This window comes from Hemicordylus capensis, chromosome 9 (genome assembly GCF_027244095.1).
Source record: "Hemicordylus capensis ecotype Gifberg chromosome 9, rHemCap1.1.pri, whole genome shotgun sequence".
NCBI classification, from domain to species: domain Eukaryota; kingdom Metazoa; phylum Chordata; class Lepidosauria; order Squamata; family Cordylidae; genus Hemicordylus; species Hemicordylus capensis.
Window position 1 is genome coordinate 6,062,767 of NC_069665.1, and position 22,088 is coordinate 6,084,854.

The 22,088-nt window shown below is 43.4% G+C and overlaps 1 protein-coding gene across 1 annotated transcript in view; it reads right to left on the bottom strand.

Annotated features, from left to right (window-relative positions):
- Positions 1–22,088, bottom strand: part of AMFR (autocrine motility factor receptor) — a 33,166-nt gene that overhangs the window by 5,078 nt on the left and 6,000 nt on the right. The window contains exons 2-11 of the mRNA XM_053271303.1: positions 18,462–18,554; positions 16,213–16,377; positions 15,079–15,231; positions 11,792–11,832; positions 9,651–9,783; positions 7,782–7,915; positions 6,759–6,869; positions 4,573–4,763; positions 3,456–3,559; positions 2,254–2,388 (exon numbers count right to left, since the gene is read on the bottom strand). Of these exons, the coding sequence (XP_053127278.1) occupies positions 2,254–2,388; positions 3,456–3,559; positions 4,573–4,763; positions 6,759–6,869; positions 7,782–7,915; positions 9,651–9,783; positions 11,792–11,832; positions 15,079–15,231; positions 16,213–16,377; positions 18,462–18,554 (1,260 nt within the window). The remainder of the gene's footprint in view (positions 1–2,253; positions 2,389–3,455; positions 3,560–4,572; positions 4,764–6,758; positions 6,870–7,781; positions 7,916–9,650; positions 9,784–11,791; positions 11,833–15,078; positions 15,232–16,212; positions 16,378–18,461; positions 18,555–22,088) is intronic.

The following is a 22,088-nucleotide window of genomic DNA, read 5'->3' on the forward strand; positions in this document are numbered from 1 at the left end:
GAAAATGCCTGTCCTTCCCTGAACATAGTTTCATAACCCTTATCACTTTTTTAAATAGATAATGCTTATTTGTAATTATATTTTTATAATCCTTTAATTAGATATCTTTTTGGCAATCTGGCACAAATATAAACTAAAGCTGAATCCAGGAGCCACTCTTTTTACTATAATGAATCAATTAATTCCCAGGTAATGCTAGGTTATGTGAAAATCTGGGAAGGGCATACATTTTGCTGATTAAGGAATTTATTTGATCAAAATTCTTTCCAAAAGATTGCAGATTGAATAGTTTCAGATATACCTGTGTTTCCAAATACAAAAATTGAATGCTGGATTATTGAGTAATTATGGTTTAATTACAGAATCAATCAGATATGACATTTTACCTGATCAGGCCTCAAATTCTTAATCAGATTTACTATGTACTCTTTTGCAAATCTAAGAAAACTTATCCCAGAAAAATTAGGGGAGTGGGGGAGAAGTTATTTAGAGGTATCCGTTCCATGTCATATATGGCAGTGGTATCACAGTACCCTGACAGTCTCAAACTCAAGAGAAAATTTATTCAAGATCTGACACCAATGGAAACTGACCTCAATACATATAATTTATTCTGTGAATAATGACGACTGCTGGCATTTTACATTCACTCTAGAAATGCACAGATTTAAACATAGCCTGGAAAGTGGTTCTGTATTAGATCATCAAGCCATCTCCGATGAAAAAACGATGGCTCGAACCTACATACAGGACTGTAGTCAAAAGAAAGTTAGTCAAGACTAAGCACCACTGAAATTAATGAGAAAGTCATGAATAAGTTAAGTCCCCTTAATTTCAGTGGGACTAGCTTTCTTCGGATACAAACTATTATTAAATTCTCAACCAGAAGCAGCAACGTATCTCAAAACTGGGCTTCATGTTTCTTTGCTGACAGTAGTTATCCCTACTAACAGGGCACAGAGACACCTTTTAAAGCAGTGAAATCCTGTCCCTATGCAACCCAGCACAGAGTCACTCCAGTGGTCCTTGTGCTTCTTTTTAGACTGATTTCCTGTCTCATCAGGGTGCACAATTATCTCTGCTAACTGGGCAAAGAAGCCCCCTTTAAAAGTAGTGGCCCTCTTCTGTTTAGCAGGGGGAAAGCAACATCTCCTTGTTCAGCACAGCACAGCACAGCATCCCACCACTGGCTGTTGGTGAGGTTTCCCCTGTGTTTCTTTTCAGATAGTGCCCCTTTGGGACAGGGAACCATCATTCAGACCGCTTTGAAAACTTTTTCTTGTTGAAAAGCAGAATACATGTATTGACATACTAGCCTGTGGTTTATTAAGAATGGAGAAAAGTCAGTTACCCGTCCATAAAAGGGAAACCTTTTTGCAGGATGGCTGAAAGATTTTTGAAAACTTTTTGCAGGACTACAGTGTGGTTTGGAAAGGTACTCTGATTATTAACAGTGCTACAAGAAAGTGATGGTCCATTGAAGAGGGGCAAGTTTGTGAAGATAAAAGGCCACAACTTGTGCAGAGAACATAAGAACAGCTGAGCTGGATCAGGCCCAAGGCCTATCTAGTCCAGCATCCTGTCCCCCCCAGGGGCCCACCAGTTGACTTTGGGGAGCCCACAGGAAGGAGATGAAGGCGTTCCCCCTCTCCTGCTGTTTCTCCCCGCAATGGGTATTCAGAGGCATCTTGCCTCTGGGGCCAGAGGTAGCCTATAGCCCTCAGATTAGTATGCAAAGGTGCATTTCTGTCCATTCACCTCAGTGACAAAATCCTTTTCACACGTAAACCCAAATATATCCAACACAAGACAGTCTGCAACAGAGATTCTTTAAATGTATACAAACTAAGATTACAGGAAGTAAGTCATTGAGGACAGGTCTATCAATGGCTACTAGACTCAATGGCTATAGGCTACCTCCAGGCTCAGAGGCAGCATGCCTCCAAATATCAGTTGTAGGGGAGCAGCAGCAGGAGAGAGAGCATGCCTTCATGTCCTGGTTGTGTGGCTTCTCAGAGGCATATGGTGGGCCACTGTGGGAAACAGGGTCCTAGACTAGAGAGGCCTTAGGCCTGATCCGGCAATGCTCTTCTTATGTTCTTATATTCTAATCTGATAGTGGAAATATTGAAGAGGAGTCCTGTAGTGGAAGACAATGAAAATGTTTGCTATAAAAGACTAACACAGCCAACTCTAGTAAATACTAAAGCATCACAGACCTCCCTTTCTAGCAACAGCCATTCACTGACCAACCTGTGTTGGGAAAGGCACTTGGATACGCCCCTCTAAAATGTTGTCTGTCGTTATTTCTACAGAACGAGTCAGCTGCAGATCCTGCAGAATGAGGTGGTAAGGAACCTGAGGAAACATCTCCTGGATCTGATGTGCCTGGGGGAGACAAGGCATTACACTCTTATCATTCAGGGAACCCACCATTCCCCTGAATTCTTCAAGTCAACCCCTTAGACTTTAGCCCAAACAGAAACGGAGCTTCGGTAAACATAACTATATTTGCTCGAAGGAACATAGGAAGCTACCTTTGACCCTTGGTCCATCTAATTTAGTATTGCCTACACTGACTGGCAGTGGCTCCTCCAAGGTTGCAAGCAGGAGTCTTTCCCAGCCCTACCTGGAGATGCCAAAGACTGAACCAGGGACATTCTGAATGCAAGCATGCTCTTCCACTGAGCTATGGTCTTGCCCTTAAGGCAGGGGTTGTCAAACCTGGGTCCCCAGATGTCGTTGGACTTCAGCCTCCATCATCCTGAGCCACAATGGCCCTTGGCTAATGTGGCTGGGGATGATGGGAGTTAAAGTCCAACAGCATCTGGGAACCCAGGTTTAAGAAATCCTGCTCTAAGGGGAATATCTTACAGCAGACAATAGGAACAGAGGAAGCTGCCACATACTGAGTCAGACCATTGGTCCATCTAGCTCAGTATTGTCTACACTGAATTGCAGCAGCTTCTCCCAGGTTGCAAGCAGGAGTCTCTCTCTCAGCCCTGTCTTGGAGATGCTGCCAGGGAGGGAACTTGGAACCTTCTGCATGCAAGCAGGCAGATGCTCTTTCCAGAGCAGCCCCATCCCCTAAGGGAATCTTTCAGTGTTCACACATGTAGTCTCCCATTCAAATACAAACTGGGGTGGACCCAGCTTAGCAAAGGGGGAAATTCATGCTTTCTCCCACAAGACCAGCTCTCCTCCCATGCTCACATACACCCATCCAAATGCAAACCCAAGTGAACCTTGCTTAGCAAGTAGCAAGTCATGCTTGCTACTGCAAGATCGGCTCTACACTCGCCTATTCATTTCTTATCATCCTTGCCTCTCCCTTCCTTCCCTTCCCCTTTTTCTCCACACTGCTGAAATTTAAACCGAGAAGAACAAGACATAGTGATGCTACGTTTAAATACATAAAAACAATGAATTGTGCAAAATAGTAACTGAAGCCTTACCATAGCATTGAGTTGAGAATTGCTTGCCTGTGCAATGCCAAGGATATTGGTGGTGTGCATCACCTCCACAGAGAAGCTGGGCAGCCAACTCGCTATGCGGGAGCCTAGGAGAGAGACCGAAAGGCAAGCCCTGAAAAGATGCGCTTGACTAATTTGCAAGTTTAAATACAATAATCCGCACTTCATTATGAATATTCACAAGACGGATTCTACTCTCAAGGAGAGCCAGGAGCCAAGAAGAAATTGCTGCAACTGTCATTGACCAAGATTTATGACCACAAATATATGCTTGAAAGTATGTGGACAATGTCTGCTGAGATCTCAGAACACAAAAAAGGGGTGGGGCTGAGAGATTTCTAATGGTTCAGGGGTGGGACTTCAATGCCCTATGCCGCTTCTTGCCCTTTCCCATGACTAGCAAAGCCAGAATGATGCAAAATAGCAAGATCTGCAGAATAAGTTCTATTTTTTAAAAAAGTTCAAATTTGCATAGTCGATCCTAGTCACAGAAGTTAGCTCTACTTGGTGAAGAATTTCAATAGCCTGGGAAAATGTTCCTTAGAAGCAGCATGGTAATTCAGGGGATGTGGATTGATATGGCCAATGTGTGGTGCAGTGGTTAGAGCACTGGATGAGGACTGGGGAGACCCAGGTTCTAAATTCTATTCAGCCATGAAACTCACTGGGTGACTCTGGGCCAGTCATGTATCTCTCAGCCTAACCCACCACACAGAGTTGTTGTGAGGCTAAACATAACCACGTACTGGGCATGTACTCCGGGCTCCTTGGAGGAAGAACAGGATATAAATGTAAAAAATTAATTAAGCTTGAAGAGAACATCATTATCTTGAAAGGAGCCTGCAAAGTCTGCTTCATAAGGGCACTATTTCTATTCGGCTTTATCTACTCGTGACTGGAAGCTGCAGTGCTGCAACATCACCCTACTGAGAAGGGCAGATAGCGCCTGCTCAAAATGACACACAGCCCAGCCAGCAGGGAAGACGCACAACATGGCATGGCTCTGTCGACTGCTGCCCCAGAAAGGAAGCTCCCCCAAATCAGCATCCTGCTTTCCCCAAGATGTCCCAGCCAGCTGCTCAAAGGCAAGTGACCTCACCATCAAAGTGGAAGAAGTGATTGTGCTGGTTCAGGTGAGGCCTGCCTTCAGCTACTGCCACAGGAGCCAGGTTTTCATCCAGGTTCTCCCTTTGGTGGTCCTCCCGGGCACGGTGGTTATCAGTGATATTCAAAGACATCCGGCAGGTTGGACAGGAGGTGTCTTGTTCAAGCCAGGAGCGCAAGCATGAGCTGGTGGTGGGCCGAGAATACAGATGTGACATCCAAAAAATTAACTGTGTTCACGGTAACTGCTGCCAGGTTAGCTATAGCCACAAACATTGGAAAAATCAAACCATGTCGATGGACATCTGGTACAAGAACCTATGGCATATCACGGTCTCAAAAAAGCTAACCCAAATTATTTGGTCCTGTGCAAACCAGACTACAAGTATTATCTCTGTTATGGCCAGGTTCTGTTATATTATTTGTAAAATACGTACTGGTTTATTGTAAATGTTTGCTGGTCAATGACCGAATAAACTTATATCTAACTTTAGATTCTCGGTTCTCAGAGACTTAAGAGTAAGAGGATCTCATGAGAAAGCAAGGATGCCATTTGAGATGTGTAGAAGAGCAGATTTGAAGGGGCATGGCAAGGCTTCTCAAAGGCATACAGGTGTCTCTAAATTGACACTAATTATCTTATTAGAGGCCTCTTGAACTACTGATAAATATTTATGGCACAGCCTGCAATGAATTGACAACCATTTTACCTTCTGTTTTAACCTCCTTCAGTTTAATGCTGATGGCAGTTTATATAATTGAGACAGAAGTAGAAGGAACAATTAAAAGCGACTACTGAAAAGTGTTTATTGAAACCACACTCCTATTAAGGACTTTAAATGGGAACATAGGAAGCTGCCTTATACAGAGTCAGACCCCTGGTCCATCTAGCTCAGTATTGTCTACTCTGACAGGCAGCAGCTCTTCAAGGGAGAGAAGCTGGGAGCTTCTGCATACAAAGAAGATGCTCGACTACTGAGAAATGGCCCAAACCCCATTTAGCTATTGCAGTCAAGAGCCATTGATGGACACATCTTTCATGAATTTGTCTAATCAATCGCCATTTAAAACCCCATATTCTAAAGAAGTGGTTATCACATCTTGTAGCAGTGAGCTGTGTGATTAAAGTACATGTGGCTATGTGAAAAAGGATGCTCTTGTGTCTGAGCAGAAGCTACTGTCAGTCAGTTTCACTGAGTGGTCATTTTGGCAGATGCTGGAGTTATTCCAGCATCTTCAGAAATGACCACACAATGAAAATGAATGGCAGTTCCTAGGCCCAGGTGTATAGGGAAAAATGCATTGTGTGAATGGTAATACTCAGACTCAGGTTCAGCTCAACAACAGGCATGCATAAAATTTCAAGTCCGTTTTGAAATTCAAAAGTGGCACAAATCTGTCACAGCATATCAAAAAATAATTCATTATGTTATCTGTGTGCGCAAACCCAGAAAACGCTCTAGCAGCTGCAATAAGGTAGCATCTGTTTTAAGCCTTCAGAATAGTCACTGTTAACAAATGATGATGCTGAACATACGTGCAAGCACGTAACTAAGGAGATATGCTCGATCGGTTTCTAATTCTGCTGTTCAATATGAAAGGAAAAACTGATGCAGGTGCCTAGGAATTTCATTTCTGAAAAAACAACACTATAATGGGTTAGGCAACTCTATGAATGTTGTCACCCATCCATTAAACCAGAGGTTCTCAAGCCTGGGTCCCCAGATGCTGTTGGACTACAACCCCCATCATCCCCAGACACAAGGGTCAAAGTCCATTGTGGCTGGGGATGGTAGGAGTTGTAGTCCAACAGCATCTGGGGACTCAAGTTTAAGAAACCTGACTCACATTATTCCAGTATCGTAAAGCTCACACGCATGGTCTGAGCTTTCAATCCCAACTGACAAAAGTGGGATTTGCATTAAACTAATGAGTGTATGGAAACATTGCCTGATGGATTCTGGTAGAAAGCTCTTTTCTTGTGCAGTTTTCCAGTGTTGGAACTGGGGGAAGTCAGGACTATCCAAGCAACTCATCCACAAACAAGGAGCATATAGCTGACAGGGAAAACACACACAGTGGACGGGAATGAAATAAAGTGGTTGAAAATGGAGACCCAGCATTTCACTGAAGACAGAATATGCAGCTTAATCTGCCCCAAATGGTTCCCTAGGTGCATACTTATGGAAGAGATGCCCACAAGGGAGTTTACGTGCAGCCTGCATGGAATCCCAGCAAATGGCACAGTCATCATTATTGGCTGCAAGCTCTTCAGGAGTTGCCACTGCAAACCTACAAAAGGGAAAGCAAAGGGGAGCATTACACCAGCATCAGCATAGCTGTATACAGCTTCAGGACTTTCACCAGAAATCTATGTATGGACTCTACTAAGACAACATCCCAGCTAGGATACCTGACTTTCACTTAGGGATGAGGGTACGCAGAGTGCCATTCTTGCAGAATGCCACTCAAGGCATGATACAGGAGCCCTCGCTATCTGCGGGAGTCCCGTTCTCGGCTACTGCCGCAGATAACAAGATCTTAAGTTAATGGGAATTGGGGGGTTAGGTTCCTGGGGGGTCAAAAAAGGGCAAAAAAGCAATAAAAAGCTGGAGGCGCAGCATGCAGACCAGCTAGTATTAACTAAAACAGTTTGATCAATTAATTAAAAAGGCTCCCTATTAAATATTTTAAAGAGTGTAGCTATTTTTAGTACAAGTACTTACACTTTGGTCCTCCTGCAGATATTGGACTTCAACTCCCATCATCTCTGACAATTGGCCACTGTAGCTAGGGGTTATGGGAGTTGTAGTTCAATAGCAGTTGTGCAGAAGAATGCCTCAGAAGCATTCTTCCTCCTGTCACTCATCTAAGGGAATGCATCTTCTGAGATGGTGCCTGCTGCACTGAGTGAATGCATCATCAAAAACCAAAGAGAGCTTTTCCTTCAAAATATTGCTTTGTTTTGTATGTTTAAGAGTATGGAGATTTAATCAATTAAAACTCATATGATTAACTGACCCATTAATCAGGTGACAGCCCAAAAAGAAGCGGCAATGTTTCTGAGGTGATCAGACACCTGAGTCAGCAAGCTCGTTTCTGTTAAGCCAGTTATGTCACTACCACATGGCGAAGCAATCCAAGAGTCAGGCCAGAAATCAAGACGCTCTCCTGCCGTGATACCATGAAGGCAACTGGGCTCACCTTGCTTCCATGTTTCCAACCACACGGAGGTAGTTCTTGTGGCGGCGAAGTCTACGCTGAACCTCATGGAACAGGTAACGCAGCTGCATGAAGATGACAAGGCTGGCCATGGACAACCAGATATTGCCAAACAACTTTTTTAAAAAGAGAAGAGTATTACACCGTTAAAATAAGTCAGAAGAGACCGACATGTGAACACACAACCTCCAGCAATGATCTGTCAACTTTATCACCATGATGGCTGTTGTAAATCATCACTTGAGTTTTTCTTCATACATTTTAGCATCACATAAGCAGAGTCATGGACTGTGCCTCTTGCTTTCAGTGGCCCAGTGATCTTCACTATTTTTCAGGCAGGGGCCATTTTGGCAAAAAAAACCTTCAGTGTGATAGGGATGTGGCAGGGTGGTGGTGTTTCTTTAAGGGGCAGGGAGGGTGCCCTTACCTGTCCCACCACATTTCCCCCAACGGCGCTCTCCCCAAAAGTGTTGGTGCGGGGCCACAGCATACCTCCCTGCAGCCCCGGTAAGCGTCGTACCAAAAATGGCACATGTGTGTCAGCCATTTCCAGTACGACGCTTACCTCAGGAAGGTATGCTGCAGCCCCGCACTGACACTTTTGGGGAGAGTGCCAGCAGGGGAAATGCAGTGGGGCAGGTAAGGGCACCCTCCCTGCCCCTTAAAAGAACCCCCCCGCCTCCAAACCGGCTCAAATTCCAGTCTTCCGAACTGGTTCAGCACTCCAGAAAAGGGATGCCGAACTGGTTTGTGCACAACCCAACAACACGAGGGAGTCATTTCCCACACTGCTGGCCTCCACGCAATACTATGCTTTTCTAAAGATGGAGACCTCTCAAGAGCTCTGGGAGGAAAGCAATGGGTAGGGCTATACTTCCCAACACTTTGCACATGCCTTCCAAGATGGTGCAGGGGCTCAAGACGGCTCCGTTTCCCGCACAGTACCTCTGCCGCTGGTCCCTGGTCCTTACAATGAAGAACACCGCAGTAGCCATCTGGCCCCACCATTCACAGGTCTGAGTCCATTCATTTCAGCTTAAATGAGGGCTGTGGTTTCCTAAAGGGTCACTGTGCGAAACAGGATGCTGGACTAGATGGGCCTTGGGCCTGATCCAGCAGGGCTGTTCTTATGTTCTTAAACTCACTACCTGTGTTAAGTTAATTGAGCATAACTAGGAAGATGGTTTTCATCAAGTACTATTGTTGTGAACCATCGCTATGCTTGGATAATGATGGTCTTATTATAAAGCATAATAAGATATCCCATCCCCACAGATAAATCCAAAAATCTATCTGTAGCAGGTTCTGACTTATACTAAATGACCAGCAATGATTATAGTTTGCTCTGATTAGCGGGTAGAGGCTTGCTGAATGTTTTTTCTAAATTAGCAACCATCTTGAAAGCAACCAAGATGATAATCACTATGTACATGTTCCCGGTGGGGGAGCTCTCATGAGATTTGCTTCACATTACTCAATACCTCTCATCTCTACTAGCTTTGTAACAATTATTAAGATACAGAGTGCACCACAACAAAATGCTTCGAGGGAGCCATATAAGTATTACTCATGCAGCTACAGTGCCATCATTTTCACCACAGCAGGTCCTGTTATCAAAAAGACAAGCCACTGTCCAGTCTAGGAAGTGGCTTGTCTCTTCTGCAGTACTACAAACTAGTGGCTTGTCTCTTCTGCAGTAATCCTACATGGTCACAGCTCTTATCTGGATGATAGTTGAAGTATCCAAGAATAGGTAATGCCTAAATAGCAACACTGCATTTTTACTCTTCTATGGAAGCCAATTCTGAATGATGTCCATCCTATTAAGGGACATGAGTTGTACATACATACCAGCATGTGAATGTGATGCATCAGATCCAGTGACAGAAGTGTTAACTCCATGATGAAATCCGTGTAATAGACATATGTTCCTTTGCTTTCCCAGGTGCCTTCATGGTTGAGATCCCAGAGATGAATGACATAACTAGGGGAGTGGAAAAGAGATCCCTGTGTTATATGAACTAACATTTTACCATTTTACAACAAAGAACAAAAATAGTTCTGCTTAACACGCTTTGGAACACACGTGCTTACCACAATCCTATTATTAATCCTATCAATCCTATGGTAGAACAGTCCTACTCACAAGGTCTTTCCACCTAGCTTGCTTGCCTGCCATCTGGATCTCTCCCCTCTTAGCCAGACTGCAAGTGATAAAAGGCAAATGCAAAGGCCTAGGCCTCAGAGGTAAAAACTAGGAAGGCATATCAAGCACTCTCTGATTTAGACTGGGAAATGTATATATGGAAGTAAGGGTTGCTGTGAGTATATGCTTATATGTACATAGAAACAAACGTTAAAGTGGGAATTAAAATGAGAGGTTTGGAATTTATGGGTGAAGGTAAGGCAGGACAAACAGATAAAGACCTTATATTACTCCTCCTCCTCCTCCTCCTCTGCTTTTCAACAAAAATTCTCAAAGTGGTTTACATAGAATAAATAAATGAATAAAGATGGTTCCCTGTCCCAAAGGGCTCACAATCTAAAAAGAAACATAACATATTTACCCGAATCAAAGACAACTCTGAATTTAAGATAACCCCCTTAGAAAATTACAGGTGAAATACAGGTTAGATGGTATTTACCTGAAAGGAAGAGAACTCTGAATTTCTAAGACAACCCCCTGATTTCTAACATCAAAGAACTTGGGGGAAAACTAGTCTTGGATTTAGTAAATATAGTAAGTTAGACACACCAGCAACAGCCACTGGAGGGATGCTGTGCTGTGAATATGGACCCTTGCTTCCCCCCTGCTTAATATAAGAGACCCACCACATTAAAAGGTGCCTCTTTGCTCGTTTAGCTGGGGTCTGTCTCAAACACTTCTGTTTGTGTCTCCCTCTCTCTACATATGCAAAGAGGTCCTAGGCAGGAACTGGGGGCCCAGAACCTTTCAGAAGAAAGGGCTGCTGATACTGGGCAAAAGCATTTCTCCATGAGATGGAAAGCTAGGGCAGAGTCAGGGTTAAATCTCGGTTTCGCACAATGTTTCCTGGCCTCAGGAGTCCCTGCGTGCCACTCTCCCCTCTGCATGCAAGTCAGAAGATTCCTGCTTCCAACTAGTTGTGCACAATTTCTGCTGAAGGACAAGGCACTGGAAACTAAAATCTCGATAGTCTTATGGTGGCAGTGAGGACATTTTAAAGAAGAAGGCAATCAAACTAAGGCCTGAAGGCAAATAAAATATGCTCCAATTCATTTTATTTATTTTTTTCTTGTGATGTTAAAGCTGTATATCCAGATATTTTTGAAGGACAGAGTCAAGGTTCACTCTTTTGCTGAAGAATACTGGAACAACAAACATAGTGCTATATCCTCTATACTCATTTCAGAAAGTGCTGAAATAATTGTTATTGTCATTAAGTTTGCAAGTCAGATGTAGTCTTCCAGTGCATGGAATTAACTCCCATGTGGTCCCTCAGTGGTGCTCAAGCTGCCTCTCCCTGTTTTACTTCATTCTCTTTGCACAACCTGTTTAAACCCATGTTTCTAGAACACAAGTCTCAAATTGCAGCTCCCATCACCCCCCCGGTTACAATGGCCAGGAGCCAAGGACAATGGAGGTGGTAGGCCAATGTTTGCAGGAGGCTGCAGCTTTGAGAGCTTTGTTCTAGAATAACTCCACTGACTACTCCAAAGCCAGGAGTACTCCGTTCCATCACAGGCCTTGTACACAATTCTTATTCATTTCTCATCGCATTGCTTTCATTTTATCAAATTCTTAATGTTTATTCATTTTCATTGCACTGCTGTCATCTTATTGAATAATTATGGCATGTAAAAAAACCAGAGAAAGAACAGGCGGGCAAGTGATCAAGCACAGGGGCACCCTCCTCCACTAGCACCACCATCCCTAGAGCCCTGCCATGCTCTTTGTACACGAATGCCTACATATGCCTTGGGCCCTTGTCGAAATCCAAGCTCCTACTTACCGCAAAATCACATGCACAGTTCTCACGGTGACCAGGAGGGACTGTTGGAAACAAAAATGAAGAAGTCAATGAACATCATGTGAAACCTGCCTTTGTGATTCAGAATTAGAAGAAGAATGAGAAAACTGCTTCTCCAGCCTGCCCAGAGATGATCCGCCACTTAAGGCTCAGTCCTAAATTTTTGCTTGCTGTCCCATGGTGGCTCCCTGCCCACCAAGACAGGAAAGGCTTAAGCTCCAGGAACGGGTACAGAGGACAGGTCCGGACAATAGGCAGGCTGTGTGCTTTTTTCACTGAGAGGTTGGAGTAGGAGGGGAAGGGGTCTGAGAATGGGTTTCATTGTATTAGGGGTGCTTAAGGAAGAGAGAATTTTTAAAGACTCTCAGTTGGAAAGAGAATTAGATTTATCTTATTTATTCTAAACTAAAACTTATTAAACTTAATTAAAACATTTTTTTAACTGTCGGCACACACAAGAGCGTTTGTGCGGGGGGCGGGGTAACACAAACACAGAGTTGAGCAGGTCAAGATCCTGTGTCCATTTTTTAGGAGGCAGGAGAAAGTCCGGCTTCAGGGAGTTAGTGGGAGGTATCTCCAAGTCCATTTATTTTTACGTTTATAGTCAACCATTCCTACGAGGAGCCCAGAGTGGTGTACATGGTTATGTTTCTCCTCACAACCACCCTGTGAGGCAGGTTAGGCTGAGAGATAAGAGACTGGCCCAGGGTCAGTAAGTTTCATGGCTAAACAGGGATTTGAACTCGGGTCTCCCTGGTCTTAGTTCAACACGCTGACCACTACACCACACTGGCTCTTGACAACCTTGGCAGGTCTTCCTTCTACAAAGATCCTGCATCTTGGAGGATGAACGGAGAACACTCAGTCTGGAATCTGGACCACTGGTTGGCAACCAAGTTGGGAGAATATGAAAGGACTGGAGGCCAGGCTGGATACAACCCTGATGTCCACTTTCCAGCACTCCTTTGCTCACTGAAGCTGCTCCTCTGGATATTGTGCAACTTCCCTCCTCAAGTTACACGGCTTATGTGAGCAGACCACATGTAAGAACTGTGAAATGCACCAGTAAGGAGCCAAATAAGTGAGCTCAGAGCCCATTCCTGAGACATTCATTCCATTGCTTGGCGTTCTAACACTCTGTTACCTACCTTCTTCCAATTTCCTCTGTTGGGATTATTCTTCTGGGTAGAATGAATTCAGTTTGGCGAGTCACTTGTTTCACAGGGAAAATATATGTGCATGTACTACATTATCCATTCAATGGTATTTGCAGGTGGGAAACTCCCATCACCTGACAGGCCCCACCCAACAACCACCTGTCCTCCATGCCTGCTGCTTCCTGCTGCCCTGGTTCTACCAACATATCCTTATGAAACTGGCATGCAGCTGTGGCACTGAAGCCACTGGAGGCAAGGAGAGAAAAATGCGCAGGGTAAGAGGGACATGGAAGAAGCAGCAGTGAGAGCTCAACAGACCAGTGGGAAAGGTCTTGTGGGCCACTTATTGAGGAGCAAGGCCACAAGAAGTACAGGAGGAATAGAAACAGATTATGTAGCTGAAAATTATTGTTAACATAATTGGCAACTTGAACAAGTAAACAAACTTGATTTCTAATTATGCTCAACTTAGCCATTCCTTTCTAATGCTGCTAGACTAGAAAAGCTTGCAAGCCCACTGGATGACAGGTTCAAAATACAGGATGATCAATAACTCAAAAATGTGCACTCCTTTATTAAATTTCATCCAGCTTATTTTTCTTAATATATCAGGGGTTCTCCAACTTGGATCCCCAGACATTGCTGGACTACAACTCCCATCACTGCCGGTCACAATGGCCTTTGCCACTAGGGCTGGCGATGATGAGGAAACACACTGCAGCAGGAGAGTCGGTAAGGCCAAGACAAAGTTAATTTTGCACCAGGCAAAAAGCTTCCTGAAATAAGAACTCCTCCAAACTCCACTGGCATGGCATGCCACTGAAAGGCCTTTCCCCCGGGAGCTGCCAATAAACTCCTCTGAGTGGCGGATGAGAAAACAGGGACTCCACTGCCAGTCTCAAGGGCTGGCAAGCTCATATAGGAGCAAGCAGTCTTTAAGGTAATCAAGTCCCAGGCAGTGTTCCCTCTAACAGGGATTCCCAGATGTTGTGGACTACAACTCCCAGAATCCCCAAGCAAAAGCCATTGCAGCTGGGGATTCTGGGAGTTGTAGTCCACAACATCTGGGAATCCCTGTTAGAGGGACCACTGATCTCAGGGTGTTTAGGGCTTCAAAGGGTAAAGGCAGCACTTTAAATTGGAACTGGAAGCCTACTGGTAGCCAATGAAGCAGGAATAAAGTCAGCATGCTGCAACCAACTTGCCCCCATCAATATTCTGGGGTTTGTCTTCTACACCAATTGAAGCGTCTATACCATGCTTAAAAGCAACCTCACGGAGAGGGTACTGAAGTCGTCTAGTGCATGGATAACTGAAACCAGAGCGCACCCTGACCCACCCTCTCCAGATACAGCTAGTGAACCAGCTGGAGCTTGCAGAGGGCACTCATAGCCACAGCAGTCACATGGACCAGAGAAATTTAGCTCACTTGCACCTTCAAACTGCATACTTCACTTTAAAGGAGGAGGCAGAACCCCATCTAGTTTAGATGACTCCTTTCCAAAGGACTAAGACTCAGCTAGGGACACATGCTGTAATCCATCCTGACTTCAAGGCTGTGCAATATTAACTCTTAATAGGCACAGCCTTTCAATCAATTATTAAAAATGGGTGAACTCGCCAATTATTCACACCATGGTTTGAGTTATGCTACAGACAGACAACAGAAGGTTCATTGCATGCAACTACCACAGCTTCCAGCAAAAATTATCCACAGTCTGGAGCATAATACTGCAACAATCTCTGACAATTAAAAAATAAATAAATTGAAAACCCACCTCTTCACCCAAGCTTTTTCAGTTTTTTAAAATTTTTAAGGTTTTAATTTGTAGGTGATTTTTAAATTGTTAAATTGTTTTAAGTTTTTGTATATATTTTAACTTGTTTTATGCTATTGTTAACCACCCAGAGATGAAAGTTTGGGGCGGTGTACACATTTGATTAATAAATAACAAACAAACAAACAAACAAACAAACAATCCCAATTTTACTGGCTTCTCTGCTACACAAAAATAATTTTTGATATACCTTGTCTAAAATCTGCATGACTAAAGCCAGGCTAGCCAGAAAAATAGAATGCATTCAATACCGTGTTTATCAGGAAAGCCTCACCTCAGCTGCCATGAAGGATAACGTGTGCATTCCATGGGTATAGCCAATGACACCGCACACAACGGCTAGTCCACAGCAGGAGAGGAGCATCGCTACTAGCAGAGTCAGGACTCTGATGTGACTGTTCATCGGTGTGGTGGGAGAGAAAGAGAGCTGCAACATACAAACAAAGGCATCTATTGCACACGTTGACTTCCAGAGCCATCCATTATGACAATGTCAAAGGCATGCCTACAGCACGTCTTCACAGGCTGCGTTGATCCAATGAGCACACAGCACACACACACATCCCAAACATATTGGATTCTTTAGCCCATGCTGGCCACCGGCTCATTCACACAATGGGACTACTATTACTACTACTATGACTGCTACTACTGTTTCTTGTTTACACAGTCAGACAGGTGTTATTGACTCGTTTGTTTTATCCAGACATTGAGTCCTTCCCAAGGACCTGGGATGGCTGAATTTTATTATAAATATCGTTGTTGTTGTTATTATTATAGATATCATCATAGAATATAGGCTGTTCCCAGTAAAGTTGCTTTTTGTAATTGGCTGATGGTGATTATTTGTTATTATTATTATCATTATCATTAACATTTATATCCCGCTCTTCCTCCAAGGAGCCCAGAGCGGTGTACTACATACTTCATGGGCTGTACACTTTGCCTGTCTTGTGTTCTGCATGGAAGGGTCCTACAGGACAAGATGCCAGCCTTATCAAGAGACATTCCTGGTGCAATGCTAAAGAGCAGGAGAAATTGGCGCACCGTCTTAACTCTAGAGTGCAACTTGAAGGGGAGAACAGAGTGTTTGGTAGCATGGCTTCCAATGGCCCTTCCAAGGAGTAAGTCTCTAATGTTGAAGAGAGATCTCTCCCTTGCAGGTGCTATTTTTTGCCTGTAATAAGCCAGCCAGGCAATCTATATGCCTATGTCTCCATCCATTCTCCTTTGCCTATTCCAGTTCCTTGCCAACTTCAAACAAAAATGAAACCAAGCAAGCCAACTTGCATAGCTTATTCTGCATATCAAAGTTAGATCTCCTTGGTACAAGAATACCATCAACTCCAACCGAATTCCCCATTCCCCTCCACCCACCGCAGAAGCTGGCTATGGACAGAACACTTACATATTCAAACCTGTCTTTGCAGAGTTGAACCATGAGATGCAGAAACACAAGCCCAGAGAACCAAAGGCACCACATGACCACTTCTTCCACTGTCTGCACATTTAGCACGCCAAAAATGAAGATAAACTTGTAGAAGATGAAATTCCAAAACTTATCCTTGAGATGCTGAAAAAGATGGATATGTGTTCAAAAGGACCCTTCAAGAGTGAAGCTACTGATGTGCATGTGAAAGGGCAGTTAAAGTTATACTGTACATTATACTGTAATGGAATTCTTCCATATCTATATGGGAGACTTACCTGTTGCATGCGTGACAGCTATCAATTGTTAAAAATGGGTTTGAGAGTGAGCTGCCGGGAGGTGCAGAAAAAAGCGTCGGAGAAGATAAGGCCAGCAGGCGGGTGGGGAGAGAAAGTGGCTGGGGGGTGGGAGGAGAAGAAAAAGTGGCGCCCAGGAAAAAGGAAAGCAACGCCGGGATTGGGGAGAGAGAGTGGCCAGGGGCCGAGAACGAAAAGTGCAGATGCTGCTTGGGCCAGCTAGTTCTTTATTAAGAATCTACCACAAACATATTTAATTTTGTTTCTACACCTCTTTTTTACCTGAATATGCAAAGCGGTGCACAAATTAAAGATGATTTATAAAAGCTAGTCTGTGGTTTACTAGGCACATTTGGCTATATTTTTCAGGTTCCACTGTGAATCCCAGAATCCACCTTGCTACATGAGCAGCTGGTTCCTAAAGACCTTTGCTGTGACTCATCCTCCTAAATTGGTCTTAATTATCCAGAAGCAGCCTCTGATTGGGGCACGATCCCTCCCTGAAGGGATCAAAGCCCTCTCAGACTGGAGCATGAACCTTCCTAAAAGATGCCAATTTCAAATTGTCTGTAACATCTATAATTATCTGTATTCATCAGCACACTATGAGGATTAAGTTGAAGCTTTATGCACCTATAGCAAAACTTCATTTTGCAAAACAGTTTTTAAGTTGTGCTGGAAAACCGGAATTGCTTTCTCTGAGCTGAACCAGTGCTCTCTTGGTCACAACATCCCAGATAATAAACTGATCCTGAGCAGAAATTGCTGAATGGTTCTGCCTCAGCTACATGGGATCTGCATTAACAAGATGTTAAATCACAAGAACACTGTGAAGTTCTATGGGCATCGACGAGAGGGTAGTATTCAGTATCTCTTCCTAGAGTACTGCAGCAGCAGACAGCTCTTTGACTGAACAGAGCCTGATATAGGAATGCCTGAAGCAGATGCCCCCAATAAGCCCTTCCTTGTTCCTACAGGATGCTCTGGCACCAAATATGTTTGGGCCGGATCCAAGGGCTGCAATACATCTTCTGCACAACTCTGAATACATGTTCCATGCCACTAAAAGATTCCTGTCCAGTTACAGCTTGCTTACAACTTTATCACGCTGGGTTTTCCAACCAAGCAAGGAAATCATTTCCCACTGATTTGTCTGCTGAGAACAGCAGAGGATTTGGGGGAGTGTCTTTGGGTGTCCTCCTCATGGTCTACGAGACTAATTCAGCTTCATTCGCCATGCATAGCTAATGCCAACACATGTCTCTGTTCATGTTCAGTAAAAGGAACATGACGGCATCACATCGATCCACATCCAGACAAATTAGTCCTGACTAAACACCACTGAAATTAATGATATGACTAACATAATTCCAATGAGACTTACTCCTATTTTAGTTTGGATGTTGCCTGCTGTGTTGGCTGCTGCATACAAGTGAGGGTGGGGGCAAGGGAAGAGCAGCACAGGGTGGTTTTTCTTTTAGTAGACATTACCAAGGGACCCTACCAGCTCCTGGTAATGCCTAGCTCTACTGGCTAGTAACAAAATTCAAAGGGCTACCATAAATAAAATGAAAAGTGTGACAAAGCTTTCAAAGATATGGTCAGTCACAGCCAAGAGGTTGTCTACAATTGTATATATGCTAAACAGAATTGCACAAGGCTTCACTGAGCTTCTATGAGATAAGCTTTAAAAAAAATCAAGTCTGTGGCTTAACAACTTTGTGGAAAAGGGGAAAAAACACTAACCTTTGTCAATATCAGACTTCAGATTTGCAAACATGGAAAGAAGGTAAGGTCCAATCATAGTTGGGTTTTTGTTTTTGTTTTATACTAAGGAATTTACACAAGTTACCACAAATCCATAACTTTCACAGTAATGCAGTTAGCAAATCCCCTCCCACCCCAGCAGGAGAATTTGCAGACTTTTCTTACCTGTCTTTCACTCACACGGAGAGGACCAAACACAACACACTGAATTAGTTTAGCAATCAGCATCAGAATACAGCAAGCAGTGTTCACCAGCACCTGCAACAAAAAGAAAACAGATCTGGATGTTTAGTTTACCCAGTCTCCAGTCTCCTGACATGCCACGGGCCTAATCAACTTCTTGATCATCTGCATATACAGCGTTTAGAAACTCTTACATTGGGTCATTGTTTCTGATATTGTTATTTATATTTAAGACATTTATATCCCAGTTTTCTGTTTCAGGAGTACTTAAAAGGGCTAACAAAAATATAAAATACACACCAGCCATCACCTATACAGTTTATTTAACAAAGAAGGTAACAAATTGGAAGTTTATTTCCTAAATAAATTAAATAGGAACATAGGAAGCTGCCTTATACCGACCGAGTCAGACTATTGGTTCGTCTAGCTCAGTACTGTCTACACTGACTGGCAGTGGCTCTCCAAGGTTTGAGGCAGGAGTCTTTTCCAGCCTTACCCAGAGATGCTGCCGTTAATTAGACCTGGGTCTTTCTACATGCAAAGCTGATGCTCTTCCACTGAGCTATGGGCCCATCCCCTAACAGCAAACAGATCTTACAGTAAACAGTGCTCACAAGTAGTTACCCAACCAAATGCAAACCAAGGTGGACCTTGCTTAGCAAATCGGACAATTTATGCTCGCTACTGCAAGACTGACACTCTACCCTCAAAATAATATAAAATTATATTTTATACCATACAAGCAATTTTAAAAGAACATAGGAAGATAAAAATAAAAGTCAGTAGAGCAGGCAAGGAGCATAAGTGCATCAAACTAACCATCCCAAAGGATTAGTCTTGACACAGTGTTGAAAGGCCAGACAAACATTTCAGGAAGAGCGCTCCAAGGCAAAAGCCCAGTGGCTTCGGTGGCCCCTAACCTCAGCTGACACAGAGGAAAACCTCAGCCAACGCTCTAAGAAAGCAGGTAGGTGGGAGGAAGAGATCCTAGCTCTTCACATAAACAAGCCCATGAAACATTTGTACAAAAACCAGTTTCTGTACACTCCGCAAAATGTACCTCTTAGGCATTTTTACTAATAAAGATGAACGATGCTCATTTCTCACCATGTTAACTTTTGACCTGGTTCCGGAACTGAATGGAGCTCAGTTCTTCCATCCACAATTCCACTTGTTCTTATTCTGAGCTTGTTTTATGAAATTGCATCATCTTGTTACTGAACATCAGCACCAACCTTTTGCTATGCTGTCATCATTTCCGAGTTGCATAAATGCACCAACCAAAGCAGCTTTAAACACCATAAAAATCTGGGTGAACCAGTTTGCCTCGACCTTTTTAAATGGAAATGAATGCTGCTCAAAGTTGCCAGCTGCACATCTCTAGAGAGGCAAGTCTGCAGTTTGCAAACCAGATAGCCCATTGCGAATGATAATTCAGTGCACATGTAAATAGCATTTTCAGGAAAAGCAAAGGGTCACATTTCTCTGGAACTTTGAAACCCTTCACTCTTCTGCTACACTTTAAACAAAAGGAGTTGCGGCTTCTTCACTTTACCAGTTGGTTCACCATTGCAGAAAAAAACAAAAAAACAAGGCCATCTTCAAGGAGAACTAAAGGATAGTAGTAGACCCACACCTTTGGATGTGTTTGTCAAACAGCAGTAAAACAGCAGGGGTTGGGGTAGGGAGGGTTTTCACCAAAACAGCAGCAGCAAAACTGGACTCTCCTCGGTCATCACTTTTTTCTTCCCCAAATGGAGGAAAACTCTGCAAGTCTCCCACTGCTTGGGGGACTAACAGTGGGGAAAGCAAAGAGCAAGGAGAAAGTTCCCCTTCCACTCCCCTTCTGCTTTTGCTTCACTGGAAATCGCTTTTCTATTCCAGTTATTGGAGGGGGACCTTAGGCTGCTGTTGCCAGTGTGGCTTGATCTTAACTAGTGTGGCAATTTCTATGGAAAACATCCCGCTCAAGATCCAACCCCAAGCAAGTCCACACCTTCTTCTGTCCTCACTCCATTTCCAAAATCCAGGAGGTAAAAAGGGCTTTAGCTTTCTTACTGTTGCAAACATCCTGTACTCTCCCCAGTGCAGACAGTCAATCACAGACAAGCCACCCATGTTCAGAAGGCATAATATCTAAACCTAAAATTATGCTCTTATACCCATTAGATGTCAGCTCAAACTTAATTTTTAAAATACTAAATAGAAGCATATTGTCAGTCACTGCAGCGAACACTGGGGCAGTTCACAGAATGAAAAGCATAAATACTACAAAACATGTCAATAATTATGTTTTGCCAAGTGAGAGCTGCATTGGGACAGTATTTGTCAATTTAAAATAACTTATGCAGTGGCCATATGAAGAGGGGTGGCTTGATCTCCTTCTTCGTGAAAGCACTTTGTACTGAGTCAAGCGTGCAATGTGTAACACACACCACAATGCAATAAAAATTACTGCATAAACAACCACCAGACTGAAAGTAAGATGAGCAAGTCTTCATTGCCAATGTAAACCGAGCCAGAATGTTTCACTGCTGGAACAACTCTTGAGAGAGGACAAGGGGCACATATCAGAAGCAAACTTGAGATCATAACTGCAAGTAATTCCAGGCCTATGCTACTCCGAGAAGCCAAAGGATTTACTGTTGAGCTTGTTTGTTTAATTTATATTCTGTTTTTAAACATATCAAACCAGTTTGCAAACATATGGGGGGGAAACACACACACACACAAAATAAAACACAGCCAACATATTAAAAAATAAACAACAGTAGTTTAAGAGCTTTTATACAGCCAATTAAAAACCCTTCTGAATTAAAAAGGTCTTTGCCATCTAGCTAAAGAAAGAGAAAGGAGCATGCATGATTTCTCCAGGGAGGGAATTTTGTGGGGCCACCACTGAGAAAGCCCTGTCCTTGGTACCTGTCCAATGGTCAGTGGCAGACCAGAGAGCAGGGATCCATAGCTTAGCTTATCTCAAAGTTTGGGCAGGTTCACATGAAAATGTCTGTGTACACACACACACACACCACTTAGATACCACTTAATATGTAGAAAGTGCTCTCCTGCAGTGTTTATGCTGCCAAGAATAATGCCGTCTTTCAAATAACTCCATAGGTTCAAAAAAACACAAACCCCTATATACAAAGCCTATTTGGAGATCTTGCCATCATGTCAAGTTGGCAGGCAAGCAAGCCCTTGGTACGACAAGTCCCTCAATATGGAACTCACTCCACACCTCCATCTTTGTTCCTTTCTGCTCATCTTTATAAAGAAGATTATAATATGAGCCAACTGAGGATACTCTGGTTGTTCTCTTGATATATGTTTTCCTGAAACAGATATTTCAAGTAGACAAGAATAAGTAGTAATGGGGGACTTCAACTATCCTGATATCTGTTGGGAGACAAAAATCTGCTGTGCATGCAATCACTAACAAATTCTTGATATGCCTTGCTGTCAACAGAGAAAGAAATGGGGGATGAACTATCCTTGACTTGATCCTAAGATAGGGAAGAGACGGTCAATGGGAGACCGCTGGGAGAAAGGGACAATACCACCCTAGAATTCTTTATCTTCATGCAAAGCTAAATGTGACAAAGAGAAGAC